The 14,082-nt window shown below is 54.4% G+C and overlaps 1 protein-coding gene across 3 annotated transcripts in view; it reads right to left on the bottom strand.

Annotated features, from left to right (window-relative positions):
• Window positions 1-735: 735 nt before the first annotated feature.
• Window positions 736-14,082, bottom strand: part of CDC42BPB (CDC42 binding protein kinase beta) — a 132,184-nt gene continuing 118,837 nt past the window's right edge. For 2 of the 3 annotated variants that reach the window (XM_032180540.2, XM_032180541.2), the window contains 8 exons: window positions 12,496-13,092; window positions 8,858-8,955; window positions 8,657-8,741; window positions 8,447-8,564; window positions 8,228-8,345; window positions 6,929-7,034; window positions 6,727-6,797; window positions 736-2,151 (listed from right to left, as the gene is read on the bottom strand). In XM_032180540.2, the coding sequence (XP_032036431.1) occupies window positions 2,020-2,151; window positions 6,727-6,797; window positions 6,929-7,034; window positions 8,228-8,345; window positions 8,447-8,564; window positions 8,657-8,741; window positions 8,858-8,955; window positions 12,496-13,092 (1,325 nt within the window). In that variant the 3' untranslated portion in view covers window positions 736-2,019. Of the gene's footprint in view, window positions 2,152-6,726; window positions 6,798-6,928; window positions 7,035-8,227; window positions 8,346-8,446; window positions 8,565-8,656; window positions 8,742-8,857; window positions 8,956-12,495; window positions 13,093-14,082 lie in introns of those variants that run through there. The other variant, XR_004252812.3, reaches the window with a different exon arrangement.

Here is a 14,082-nt window from a genome sequence, read left to right as displayed (position 1 = left end):
CCCGTCATAGATACGACTGTGCTGGCAGGGACCTGCCCCTGGTGTGGGCTGTGGAAGGAGATGCTCTGGGCTTCCAGGGGAGCTGCTTGCTGCAGCAGCAGCCCAGGCCATGCTGCCTGGCACAGAGCTGCAAGGTCCCAAGTGCCCCTGCTGGGTGCTGGGCTGCCTGTCCTGGCTTGCAGTCTTCTCCCAGGTCCACACTCTTCTGCAGGGGCCGTCACTGCCCTTGTCCTACCAAGGACAACCAGGTCTCAGTGAGTGGCAAACAGAAGCCAACTCCCTGCATAACTCGGGAAACTGACTCCGAGCATTCCCTCAACCAGGGACCACTCACCCTGGCCCAGGTCTCCCTGAGAGCTCCTGCCTCTTCCTGGGGCCTCTGGCCTGCTCCATCCTGTCCCTTGGGGCTGCTGGCGGGGTTAGCGTGTATGGGTGTGGGCAGGCAGACCTTCCTGGGCAGCTCCCTCTGGGGCCCTGGCACTGCCTGGCTGGGCTCACAGGCATGCCACCCTCCTCCCACCCTTCACCCCTGCCCCAAGGATGCCCTCTGCTCAGGCTGAACACCTCAACAGCAGCCTTTTGTGTGACCTCCGAGTGCATTACCCAGAATAGCTTCCGCTGGTGAATAGCTTCTGCTGGCAAGGTGGCTCCTTCACTGCCTTTTGGAGCTCAGGCACTTCTGGGGCCCAGACACATGGGTGATATGTTATCACATCCAGACGGACCACTAGGACCTTTAAAACTGCCGTCTTCTGCTTTATTGACAGGTAAATTGTTCAAAAATGTTCTCACGATTCAATAATTACAAAGACTCAGACTTACATTAAAAAAGTAAAAACCAGAACCCCCCAGGTGCCCATCCAGCAGAAGACCCAGGAGGGCAGTGGGGTGGCAGGGCTAGGCGGTGCTGGGCCACTCAGTGCCGGCTTGGGGAAGTGCAGGTCCTGAACAGCCTTGCCAAGCAGCCGACCGGTGGGAGGACAGGGGAAGCCTGGCCCAAGCTGTGGACAAGCTGTGTCTGCTGCCACAGTTAATCACAAGCCTCTGACGACACAGGGCCACAGAGCTGGTCACTCAACATCTGGTACAAAGAAGGGTGAGGTGAAATCCACGTGCCGTGGACTGGGGCCAGTGTGCAGGAGTGTGTTGGGTGGGTCTACATGATCATACAGGCTACTAATCACGGGGGCTCCATGCGGGGGCAGGACTGGTTGAGGGGGCGGCAGGGTGGGGTATCCCAGTGGCTGCTTCGTGGCGCCCTGGGGCTCTGACTTCTCTCAGCCCAGCAGGCCACAGGGCCTGCCTGCACCACAACACTCGCTGGGTTTATGGCAGGAGGTGGAAGCCGTAGAAGCGAGTGGAAAGCAGAGAGCACAGCTGACTTCACAGTAGTATGGCTGCGACCCAGAATGAACTTAATGCACACAGGGACGCAGGGTGTCACTGGTCCCGGGCCTCTGTCCATGACTAGGTGGTCAGCAGGACTTCTGCAGCTGACTATGCAATGGCTAAATGAAAAAAAGGCCACAAACTAACCTCCACTTTCCTCTGTCTTCAAAATTCTAGTGACACTGGGAATGCTATATGACCTCCTACTATTCTCCTAAGGTTCTAGGAAAGTTTCAGGAACTAGGGAAAAGACTGGGTACTGAGGCTGTGTTCCCAGATGTCTGCTTCCGAAGCAGCCGCGTCATGACGGGTTTCTGCTGAGGAAGTGGCGTTGGCAGGGCCCCATATGCCTTCTCGGGTTGTCATGGGTGGGAGACAGGCTGTATGGGGGTCCTTCATGTGCAGACGGAACAGTGTCGCCTCACAGCTGTGCAGACGAACAGATGTGGTCTACTGCCACGAACAATGCGGCATAAAACTGATCAATATTATAATAAAGATTTGTCTTCATCTCCGTATCTACAAAGTGATTCTACATTTCCTTGGACAACACTGGAGGGCCCGCTCAGTCTTGGCACTGACGCTGGAGGCCATCCCCAGCTCCCTGGCCCCTGCGGCGAGCTGGCGGCTTCAGGTGTCACAGGCCGGCTGCTCCAGGCCTTCGAGGGGGAGCTGGCTCCTGTGGGGGGAGTTGGGGCTCGGTGGGCCGCTGGGGTTGGAGCTATTTGATGGAGTTGAGTGTTTGGTGGAGTCCGAATCAGGCTGTGAACAGGAAGAGGGCAGGGTGAGCACCCGCTGCCCTAGCCTGGGGAGGCACACGCGCCCAGCTGGATGCAAATGTTTGCTCAGGGACAACTGTGGCAACTGCTCTTCTCCTTTGGTGTTATGAAAACACACGCTCTACACCAGCGATTCGTGGGGGCCTGAGGCTTGCTGGTGAGAGTCACAAACTGATGTCTAACGCCACTCAAAAATAAAACACGGTGATTATCACTACAAAAGACAGCAACTCTGCAGTAAAGAAATCAGATGGGGCCGGACGCGGTGGCTCCTGCCTGTAATCCCAGCACTTTGGGAGGCCAAGGTGGGTGGATCGCACTTGAGGTCAGGAGTTTGAGACCAGCCTGGCCAACATGGTAAAACCCCATCTCTACTGAAAATACAAAAAATCAGGCCGGGCGTGGTGGCTCACACCTGTAATCCCAGCACTTTGGGAGGCCGAGGCAGGTGGATCACAAGGTCAGGAGCTTGAGACCATCCTGGCTAACATGGTGAAACCCCATCTCTACTAAAAATACAAAAAATTAGCCGGGCGTGGCAGCATGCACCTGTAGTCCCAGCTGCTGGGGAGGCTGAGGCAGGAGAATGGCATGAACCCGGGAGGCGGAGCTTGCAGTGAGCCGAGACTGCACCACTGCACTCCAGCCTGGGCGACAGAGCGAGACTGTCACAAAACAAAAATCAGCTGGGCACAGTGGTGTGCACCTGCAACCAAGCAGTCAAAGTCACAAACACGACACTCTTTCCTGAGAAAAGCACTAGGAATAGAGGGTAACTTCCTCAACAAAATAAAACAGCTAACCATACTCAACAGTGAGAGACAAAATTTTTCCTTAAGATCAGCCACAGGCCAGGTGTGGTGGCTCACACCTGTAATCCCAGCACTTTGGGAGGCCAAGGTGGGCAGATCACAAGGTCAGGAGATCGAGACCATCCTAACACGGTGAAACCCTGTCTCTATTAAAAATACAAAAAAAAATTAGCCAGGCGTGGTGGCGGGTGCCTGTAGTCCCAGCTACTCGGGAGGCTGAGGCAGGATAATGGCGTGAACCCAGGAGGCGGAGCTTGCAGTGAGCCGAGATCACATCACTGCATTCCAGCCTGGGCTACAGAGCAAGACTCTGTCTCCCAAAAAAAAAAAAAAAAAAAAATCAGCAACAAGAGAAGGATGCCTGCTTTCACCACTGCTATTCAACATGGGACTAGAGGTTCTAGCCAGAGCAATCAGGGAAGAAAAAGAAAGAAAAAGGATTCCAAGTTAGAAAGGAAGTAAAGCTATGTCTGTTTGCAGATGACATGATTATACACATAGAAAATCCCAAAGAAAAGTCCACAAAAAAATAAATTCAGCAAAGTTATAAGGTATAAGATCAACACACACAAGTCAGTTGTATTTCTATACACTAGAAATGAACACACTGAAAAGGAAACTGAAACAAAAATTCAATTTACAACAGCATCGAAAAGAAGAGCTAGGAATAGTTTAACCAGAGAAGTGAAAAATGTGTACGCTATAAATTACAAAACATCGCTGAAAAAATAGCTTAAATAAATGGAACACATCTCATGTTCGTGGAGTAAAAATACTAAGATGGCTGTACTAGGCCAGGTACAGTGGCTCACACCTGTAATCCCAGCACTTTGGGAGGCCAAAGTGGGCGGATCATTTGAGGTCAGGAGTTTGAGACCAGCCTGGCCAACGTGGTGAAACCCCACCTCTACTAAAAATACAAAAATCAGTCAGGTGTGGTGGCAGGCACCTGTAGTCCCAGCTACTTGGGAGGCTGAGGCATGAGAATCACTTGAACCCAGGAAACAAAGGTTGCAGTGAGCCAAGATCGTGCCACTGCACTCCAGCCTAGGCAACAGAGTGAGACTGTCTCCAAAAAAAAAAAGAAAAAGACATTAATTATGAGGAATGTAAACGATGACAACCCAGAGCACAAGAGAAGACATCTGCACATCGCATCTCTCACAAGAGCCTGGTATTCAGAACATGCCAGGAGCTCCTACAACCCAGCCACAAAAGGACAAACCACCCACTTCAAAAATGGGCAAAGGCCTTGAGTAGACATTTCTCTAAAGGTGGTATGGAAATGGCCAACAAGCATATGCAAAGATGCTCAACATAAGTCTTTAGGGAATGCAAATCAAAACCACAATCAGGTACTACTTGATAGCCACTAGGACGACTATTAAAAAGAAGAAAAACAAGAACAAGTATTGGTGAGGATGTGGAGATATGAGAACCCTGACATTGCTGGTGGAATGTAAAATGGTACAACTGCTGCAGAAAACAATTTGGTGGTTTCTCAAAAAGTTAAACATAGAATTACCACATAAATCCAGCAATCCCACTCACAGGCATAAACCTGAATGTGAAAACAGGCACTCAAACACATATGTGTAGGCCGGGCGCGGTGGCTCAAGCCTGTAATCCCAGCACTTTGGGAGGCCGAGGCGGGTGGATCACGAGGTCAGGAGATCGAGACCATCCTGGCTAACACGGTGAAACCCCGTCTCTACTAAAAATACAAAAAATTAGCCGGACGTGTTGGCGGGCGCCTGTAGTCCCAGCTACTCGGGAGGCTGAGGCAGGAGAATGGCGTGAACCCGGGAGGCGGAGCTTGCAGTGAGCTGAGATTGCGCCACTGCACTCCAGCCTGGGGGACAGAGCAAGACTCCGTCTCAAAAAAAAAAAAAAAAAAAAGAAAAAAAAAGAAACACATATGTGTGCACACATGTTCACAGCAGCACCATTCAGAACAGCTGAAGGACAGAAACAGCCCAAATGTCCCTCAGGGGAAGAATGGGAAAACAAACTGTGGTCTATCCATGCAAGAGAATATTATTTAGCAATAGAAACGCCAACACTGATACATGCTACAACGGGGGTGAGCCACAAAACAGTATGCCAGGTGAAAGCTAAGCACAAAAGGTCAAAACACATTTCTATACGAGAGGCTGGGCATTCTATTTCCACGAAATGTCCAGAACGGGGAAATCACAGAAAATCACTGGCTGCCCAGGTGCTGAGGGGAGGGAGGGACAGGGAGAGAGTGCTGAAAGGGCAGGGGTTTATTTTGAAATGATGAAAATGTCTTTTTTATTATGTTTTAGAGACAAGATCTCACTACACTGCCCAGGCTGGCCTTGAACTCCTCAGGCGATCCTTCCACCTCAGCTTCACTAGTAGCTGGCACTACAGACGTGAACCGTGGCGCCCAGCTGGAGTGGAAATGTTTCTGAATGAGAAAGAGGTGGTGACTGTGCATCTCTATGGATGTACTAAATGTCACTGAGTAGTTTAAAGTAACTTTAAAGTAGTTATTTTGGGCCCGGTGTGCTGGCTCACGCCTGTAATCTGAGCACTTTGGGAGGCCGAGGTAGGAGGACAGCTTGAGCCCAGGAGTTGGGAGACCAGCCTGGGCAACAAAGTGAGACCCTGCCTCTGTATTATCACGAAAATAAAAAATAAAAAAAAACAAAAAAATAGTTGTTTTGTGAATTTCACTTAAATTTAAAAGAACAAACAAGGTCATGCAGATGAGACAGGCACTGGCTGCCTCAGGACACAGTACCCTAAGAGGGACACCATGTCCTCTATATAGTGTGACAGCCTAAGACACACTGCAAATCTCATGACCAGGAAACAGCGGGCAAACTCAAACTCAGCAGCATTCTGTAAAGTAACAGCAGTGCTTGCCACAAAAATGTGACTGTCCGACCAGACAAAGACAGGCTGGGGGCCTGCTGCAGAATAAAGGGTGGAAGAGCAGGATGGACAAAGGACAGAAAAGACAAAGGACTTCCAGAGGAAGAGACGCTGACCTTGGCAGAACCAGCAACATGTGCCAGGCATCTGCGCGTCCTTTCGGCAGCTGACGTTAAAACATCTCAGTGCTGGGGCTGAGATGTGTGGTGGAGAAATGAGCATGGCCCCTCCGCCTGCATCCCTGCATCCCTCCCTCCAAGGATAGCGCCGGGGCTAAGCCCTCAGCTCACTCCTCAGCCTTCAGCACTGCAGCTCCCCACCTCCCTCAACTGCATTCTCATCCCCATTCTGCACAGGGGAAACTGAGGCCAGAGCAGTGTGGCTAAGCTGCGCACAAGAACGCTGCCAGCCAGAGTGGGACTTGTCCTGGAGGTGGTCCCCACACTCTGACCCCAAGCGCCATCCCAGGGGAGGGGCAGAAGACAGACCAATGTGGAAGCCCAGACCGAAGAGACTGCCACGTATTGCGCTGAAGTACATAAAACAACACAGGGAGTCCAGAGGAAGGAGGCAGGTTGGCGGGAAAGCTTCCGTTCCTCGTGGGGCAGTGTGACAGCCCGGTCCCTAGTCAGCGTTCCCAAAGGAGCTTGGGGTCTGACCAAGAGACTGATGCACAGGCCTCCTGGAGGAGGAGACGGCCACCCCTGCACCCCCCATCACCCTCACACAAGTGGGGTGCTCCAGAAGGGCTGTGACACCACCCAGGGCCCCAGATCTTCGGGCTGCTTTTCCTCCTGCAGTGGTAGCTCACAGCCTCAGCACTGGACCTGGGCAAGTCTCACCTCTTTGTCAAAGTCCTGGTCTGGATCGGACATACTTCTCAGAGGCACGGTCACACCAGGCTCCGATCCACCTACAGAACAAGGACAGCTTTCCTCTTAGGGAGAAAGTCAAGAACGGAATCAAATGCCAGGGGTCTCCCCATTCCAGCACCCCCTGCCCCCCACCTCCCCCAGGGCTGCAGGGGCCACGATTCCTCTGTACCTGATGAGGGCCACGAGATGTAGGGCTTGTTCCTGGATGGAGGCTGTCGAGCCAGGTTGGTGGGGGCGGGGCCTGGCCTTTCCTCCTGGGAGGGGGGCACAGCATTCTGGGCAGAGATCGCAACACATGAGCATGCTTGGTTGACACCCAGCAGGGCCGGCTGCAAAGTTTGTGCAACCTACGGCAGCTGTGGCCTCGTGACCTTGATGAGCAAAATGGGGACCAGGAGGGCTCTCTGGACTGGACAAGGGCTCTGGACAGTCTGGAACTAAGAACTGGCAATAGCAACTTTAGGCCAGGTCAAATCCTTTATAAAAAGCATACTTTGTTTCTTTGTTTGAGACTGAGTCTTGCTCTGTCCCCCAGGCCGGAGTGCAATGACGCAATCTTGGCTCACTGCAACCTCTGCCTCCTGGGTTCAAGCAATTCTCCTGCCTCAGCCTCCTGAGTAGGTGGGATTACAGGTGCCCACCACCACGCCCAGCTTATTTTTGTAATTTAGTAGAGACAGGGTTTCTCCATGTTGGCCAGGCTGGTCTCAAACTCCTGACCTCAGGTGATCCACTCGCTGTGGCCTCCCAAAGTGCTGGAATTAAGAGGCATGGGCCACCACACCCAGCCTAAAAAACATAATTTTTTTTTGAAGATGGAGTCTTGCTCTGTCACTCAGGCTGGTGTGCAGTGGTGCAATCTCGGCTCACTGCAAGCTCCGCCTCCCAGGTTCACACCATTCTCCTGCCTCAGCCTCCCGAGTAGCTGGGACTATACAGGTGCCCGCCGCCACACCTGACTAATTCCTTTTTGTATTTTTAGTAGAGACGGGGTTTCACCATGTTAGCCAGGATGGTCTCGATCTCCTGACCTCGTGATCCGCCCGCCTCGGCCTCCCAAAGTGCTGGGATTACAGGCGTGAGCCACCGTGCCCGGCCAAAAACATACTTCTTAAGTAAAAAAGAGAAAGTGTGCTATCTGTTGGTATGAAGGTGTTACTGAGAAATCACCACCTGATGGCAAACATCCTTCGGAAGCCCTCACAGGCCGAAACGTGGTGGACTCTCCCAAGTACCTGTAGCACCACTGCCCAGGGCGGCCCGAGGCCTGCACACGAGGCCTGGCGACACGGAAAGTGCTCGTGAACAGAGCTTCACGGAGACGGGCTTGTGTGGCAGGAGCACCGGGTCAGAGCACAGTGCCAGCCTCGCGGGCACTGCCTTTGGGACGGTCTTCGCCAACACGGCTGCCCGAGTGGGGAGGAGGGGATGGGGTGCCCTGCCCGCCCCATCCTGACCGTGCACGCACCAGAGGCAGGTCCATGAGCACCTGCATGCCGTCGCCTGGGCCCATGTGAGCCACGTGGTTGAAGTTGGTTGGGTTGGAGATCATTTTGGATCTCAATTCTGGGTCTCTAAGCATCTCTCTGGGGAAAGGACACACTTTTGAGATTCGTGGATATGTGAGAATCCTCTTGGCCCCTCCCTAGAGCGAGGCCCGGCAGGCCCCGTGAGGCCCCGCTCCTACCGCCTCTGCTGCAGTCTCTCTTCCTCTGGGACCTTGAAGACGAACCGCCTTTTGCTCCTGGTGCGCAGCATCTGCTTCTTGCTGTTGTCGGAGGTGTCCGGCACGTTGAGAACCGCTCCTGCGGAAGCAGAGCGCGCGGTGACGGTGCTGCGGGGCCAGGGCACACGCCCCTCCGACTTCCCTCCACTCCCAGCGCAGAGGAAGGCTCACCCGAGAACTTGCTCTTGAAGTAGATCAAGCGTGGAGGCTCGCAGTTGAGGAGGTTGAGGGTGCCTTCAGAGTTCAGGGGCCTTATCTGGATTGGAAACCAGGGAGGGACAGTAAGCGCGGCCACCCGCAGACTGCACTGGGAGGAGCCCGCCCGCACCGGGAGAAGCCCACCCGCACAGGAGGGCGCCGAGACCGCCTTACCCTCCGCAGACCGATGGTCTGCACCCACTCCATGGTGCGTACATCAAAGACGTCCACGCCATACTCGCTGTACACCGTGACGTGCGTGGGGCTGCAACCTAGCGCAGACGGAGCAGGGCGGGGTGAGCCACAGTGGCTCAGGAACTCACCTGCCCTCGGGCCGGAGGCCATGCCTTGGCACTTGAACAAGTGCAGAGGCGGCAGCACTGCCCTCAGCTGGCTCACGTCACCAAAGACTTCACGTTCCCACTCTGGAATTCATCTTCATTTCAAAGTTTAAACAAACACAATCGATGTTTAAATGCTCCACCATCACTTCCATAACTAATATTTTGAATACTATAGTATAGATGTTGAAGGTGACTTTTAAAAGTCTGGTTTTTCATTTAGCTTTCATGAGATGTGATTATCCTGAAAGCTACTAATTCAGGCTCAACACTCTGGAAGTTCAGGTAGGGGCCGACTGTTCAGGATGGTGAGGCTAATTCTTCCATAGGAGACGGCAAGTCCGGTTTCCAGGTAGGTATTAAAGACCACACAGAAACCACTGCTGACCTCTGGGCAACCACCCTGCCTGTCTGCCCTCCACACTAATGACCCTGGAACCCGGGCTATGGGGGCGTGGGAGGCCCCTCTGCAGCCTGGTCTGAGGGCATATGCAAGCGAGGGTAAGGGCGTCCTGCAGGGAGCTCTGGGGTCCGCGCTGTGCTCCTCACCTGCTCGTCTGTTGGCTTACAGAAGCAACTCCACCCAAGGTGCCACGGATGTGAGACCAAGGACTGCAAAGCCTTTGGCCATTTGGAGTTTAAGGGGCTTTCTCCACATTTAGAAGAGCAATGACAGAGCTGTGCCACGCGACCGGTGAGCGTCCACCGCTCGGTCCCTCTGCATGGGTCACGCTCACTGCCCCCACAGCCCCTCAGCGTGGCTTGGCTCCTGGCCATCAGCTTGCAGAAACGCAGAGCTGGGAGGCGGCAAGCCCCAAATGCAAGAGAGCTCCAGCTCAGTGCTCGTTCCTGGCTCTTCTGCCTCCAGAGTTCAAGATTAATCCTGCATCATGACACACCTCACTGCCTGAAGATGCATTTTAAAAGCCTTCTGCTCTGTGTCTATCACAGATTCCAAACAGGCTACAAGATCAGGACTTTTCTTCTGAATACAAAAAGGGAAATCAAACAGGGTTTGCAAAAAAGACACAAGATTCTGGCCTGGTCACCAAACTGTTTCTGAAGGAGCATTTCAGATGCACCTGTGAGACCTCTGAGACCCACGTCAAAAGCAGCCCCAGAAACTGCCTTTCAGGGAACCACTCTCCACACAGCGGCTTCCGGGAAGGCCCCTGCCTACCGAGTATGTGGGGATTCGCTTGCGAGGCACCAGGAAGAAGTCTAGTTTGCTGACTCCGTGATAAACAGATGCCCAGTGAAAAGATTCTAGTCAAACAGATTCTAGTGAAAGGAACACGGACTCTGGAGCCTGACAGATGTGACATGTGACTGATAGAGGGCACGCGGCCCCTGTGGCCTTCAGCTGCCTCCTCTCCAACAGGGCCGATGACACCTGCCCTAAGGGACGGGGAGGGGCAGGGGAGGCCACCCATGCAGGCCACTAGCACAGGGCGCAGAATGAGCAGTTCTGCATCCTACAGGTGATGGAATTATTTCTGACCAGCTCTGAAACTCAACTGCATCTGCACTGTGCCCGCAGAAGAGGAGTCCCACCAAGGTGGAGAACCCAGGAACTTCAGATGTCTATGCCAGACACGTGTGGCCAGGATTATAAATACATTGCACTAAGTGAGCTGGGTCCTCTTCAACGTTACGCTTTGCAAAGACGTAAATCCTGTGTGGTTTTAAACACTGCGCTGGCTGCCTATGAAGAGGGGGTGTTGGTGGGGGGAAGAGTCCAGGACAAGGGGTGCTGAGGCAGTGGGACTGGCCCCTTCCTGCACCTCACTGCAGGCCCATGGCCCGGCCCCACTGCCCACACACGTCTGCTGTGGTGTGGCCATCGGGATGGAGCTGGGACACACTGCAGTAAGCCCATGGGTGGAGGCTGGCTGTGCACCTCACAGGCCTGGTGTCTAGCCACGACACCCTGGGCATGGCGCCGTCTCAGCAAGGCCGACAATGGGGCAAAGGGGTTTAGCTTCAGGTAACTGAATAAGAACGTAATTCCCCACCTCTTGCCCCGTTACCCCCATCTGCCCGGCTCGTCTTCCTCCCAGCCTCCTCTTGATCTGTGGATTTGATGGTGCAGACTACTCTGATAGATCAAATGGAGGGATTCTGAAGTTTAAAATTTCCTTTCCGTTTTAAGAGACAGGGTCTCACTCTGTCTCCCAGGCTAGAGTGTAATGGTGTGATCATGGCTCACTGCAACCTCCGTCTCCTGGGCTCAAGCAATCCTCCTGTCTCAGCCTCCCCAGTAGCTGGGACTACAGGCATGTGGCACTGTGTCTGGCTAGTTTGTTTTTGAGACGGAGTCTCGCTCTGTTGCCCAGGCTAGAGTGCAGTGGCACGATCTCGGCTCACTACAACCTCCGCGTCCCGGGTGCAAGCAATTCTCTTGCCTCAGCCTCCTGAGTAGCTGGGACTACAGGCGTGTGGCACCGTGCCTGGCCAGTATTGTTTGTTTGGGACGGAGTCTCACTCTGTTGTCCAGGCTAGAGTGCAGTGACGGGATCTCGGCTCACTGCAACCTCCGTGTCCTGGGTTCAAGCGATTCTCCTGCCTCAGCCTCCTGAGTAGCTGGGATTACAGGTGCCTGCCACCATGCCCGGCTAATTTTTTTGTATTTTTAGTAGAGATGGGGTTTCCACCCTATTAGCCAGGATGGTCTCGATCTCCTAACCTCGTGATCCACCCGCCTTGGCCTCCCAAAGTGCTGGGATTACAGGTGCGAGCCATGTTTTGTTATTTAGTAGAGATGAGGCTGGTAATCGAACTTCTGAGCTCAAGTGAGCCTCCTACCTCAGCCTCGCACAGTGCTGGCATTACAGGTGTGAGCCACCGCTCTCCACCCGGTTTAAGGTTTTAAAAGCAATCGGACAGTGGGCCAGTTGGGAAGTGTCCACTTGTCCTACTTTTCCCCAGCGCCACCATTCACAGAGAAAGTCACGCCAACTAAGCGAATTAAGTGACCCAACTGTTTGAAAAACAGCTCCTACCACTTTCAGAAAATACTTGTCCCTAGAGGGACTGTAACTTAGCCACCAGAGGTGAATTATTTTCTGGCCACCGAAACCCCTCAAGCTTATCTTTACTACTGTGTAAGCTTCCGTATTATCACGAGGAAGGCCTTTTCAATGAAAGATGAATGCCACGCCCCGTTCTCAGTTCGCGGAGCCCTTCTGCCCAAGGGCCTATGGCCGCCGACGGGGTCTTCCGCTGAGGCCTCTGGAAGAACCGGCCCCATGCGCTCAGGGAGAGAGGCTGCTGAGCCCGCCTACTGCTGGTCTGAGACGTGAGATCTGAACCATGCTCTCTGCTGTGGGCTGTCATGGGGCCCACCTCTCCCAATGCTCTGTGACTACTTAACTAAGGGACTGGAAGACAAACCAAAGCAAAATCGAACACATGCTGACTGTCGGTGGGAAAAGCAGCAACAGGGATATGCAACAGAAAACATATACATACTACAGGCGACAGGAGCCGCAGGCCACATGAGCTCCTGCGCGCGTGCCCTCCGGCCTTGTGGGTCCACGTACAGTCCCATGTGGCTGAAGCAAAGCAGGTACTCCTCGCTTTCGAGCTCCACAGCACAAAGGGCATCAAAAGACTGTTGTGAGAGGAACGCAAGCGAGGGGTCATTGGGATTTACCAGGTTTAGAGGCTGCCCGTCCCCCTGGATGCTCAGCAGGCAGAACCCAGAAGGGTAGCCCACACAGAGCCTGTCCCTGAGCACCGCCAGGCACTGCACGCTGCCGGGAGCCACAATCTCATTGAACTTTCTGTGGAATGGCTTCGTTCTCTGGATCTCATAGCAAAGGATCAGCCGTTTCACGGCCACAAACAGGCAGGTGCCAGAGTTCCTCTTGAGTGTGGCCGTGGCCATGAGCTGGCAGCCTTTGGTTTCTGGAAGCTTGATGTCAAAACTGCCTTCCGCTCCATCCAGGGACGCCCACGGACAGAGGTGCACGTGGTGGTTCCGGCCACAGAGGAGGATTACGATCTTCTCCCTGGGAGCAAGCTCGATCTGGTGGACCTTCTTACAGTCGGCGGCACGGACGATCACTGTGGCAAGGAGGACAAGAGCATGAGGCTGACGGGACAGCCAGCAGCTCACAGGGGCTGACGGCCTTGGCTAAAGACTTGCCTGGAACACTCTGGGGCCCTCCCCTGGGCTCCCTTCCTATGTGCGCAGCCCGAGGCCAGCCCTGAGCCCGTCCCTGCCCACAGAGCCAGCAGCTTGAGCGCCCCCCGGAGAAGCTGCCTCACACATGCACAGCGCGCTCTTGGGGCAGCCTCGGGGGCTGGTCCAAAGACTCCTCTGCCTCTGCTGCTGTGCACACCCCTCAGAGCACCAGGGCTCCAGCTGGGCAGTGCTTCCACCTGGGTCCTCGTGCAGCAAGGCCCTGGGGTGATGTGGGCCTCCTTCTAGCTCATCCCCGAACCAGAGGGCCCTTGCGCTGCACATGAGGGACAAAGAGCTGTCCCCAACCCGCTGGGACCCTGAGACAAATCCTCTGAAGACGCCGCCCTCACACGGCCCCCAGTGAAGACGCCGCCCTCGCACGGCCCCCAGTGAAAACGCCGCCCTCGCACGGCCCCCAGTGAAGACACTGCCCTCACACTCACACGGCCCCCAGGCTAACCCAAGCCCCTCGCTTGCTCAGATCTCCCCACAGAGCTGCCAGACTACGGCCTCACCCAGCGGTTGCCCCACCCTTCTCGCTCCATGGCCATCACGTGCAGAGCTGCTGGGCCTGTCGGGAAAGGACTACCGCTCACATGAAATGTCGCTGGATTCCTTGAGGGATGCTCCCCCGGGCCCCTGCCCCCTGCCCAGGGCCAGTTCCAGTCTCCTGACGTTTCTGCTCCTAGACCCAGGGCGGTGGAGGGGGTGCATGCCAGGATACCTTCGCCCTTCCTCACTGGGAAGACTGAAGTGTCAAAATTGGAAGCAAAGAAACTAAAGCTTCTCAAAGTGAAGCCTCAGCACATGTGGGAAATCTGCAGCTGTTCCTCCTCCCAGGGGGCTTTCCTTGACCCCCCCCCCCCCCC

The sequence above is a fragment of the Hylobates moloch genome, unplaced genomic scaffold (genome assembly GCF_009828535.3).
Source record: "Hylobates moloch isolate HMO894 unplaced genomic scaffold, HMol_V3 SCAFFOLD_16, whole genome shotgun sequence".
Taxonomy (NCBI): Eukaryota; Metazoa; Chordata; class Mammalia; order Primates; family Hylobatidae; genus Hylobates; species Hylobates moloch.
This window is presented reverse-complemented; position numbering and strand designations above follow the sequence as displayed.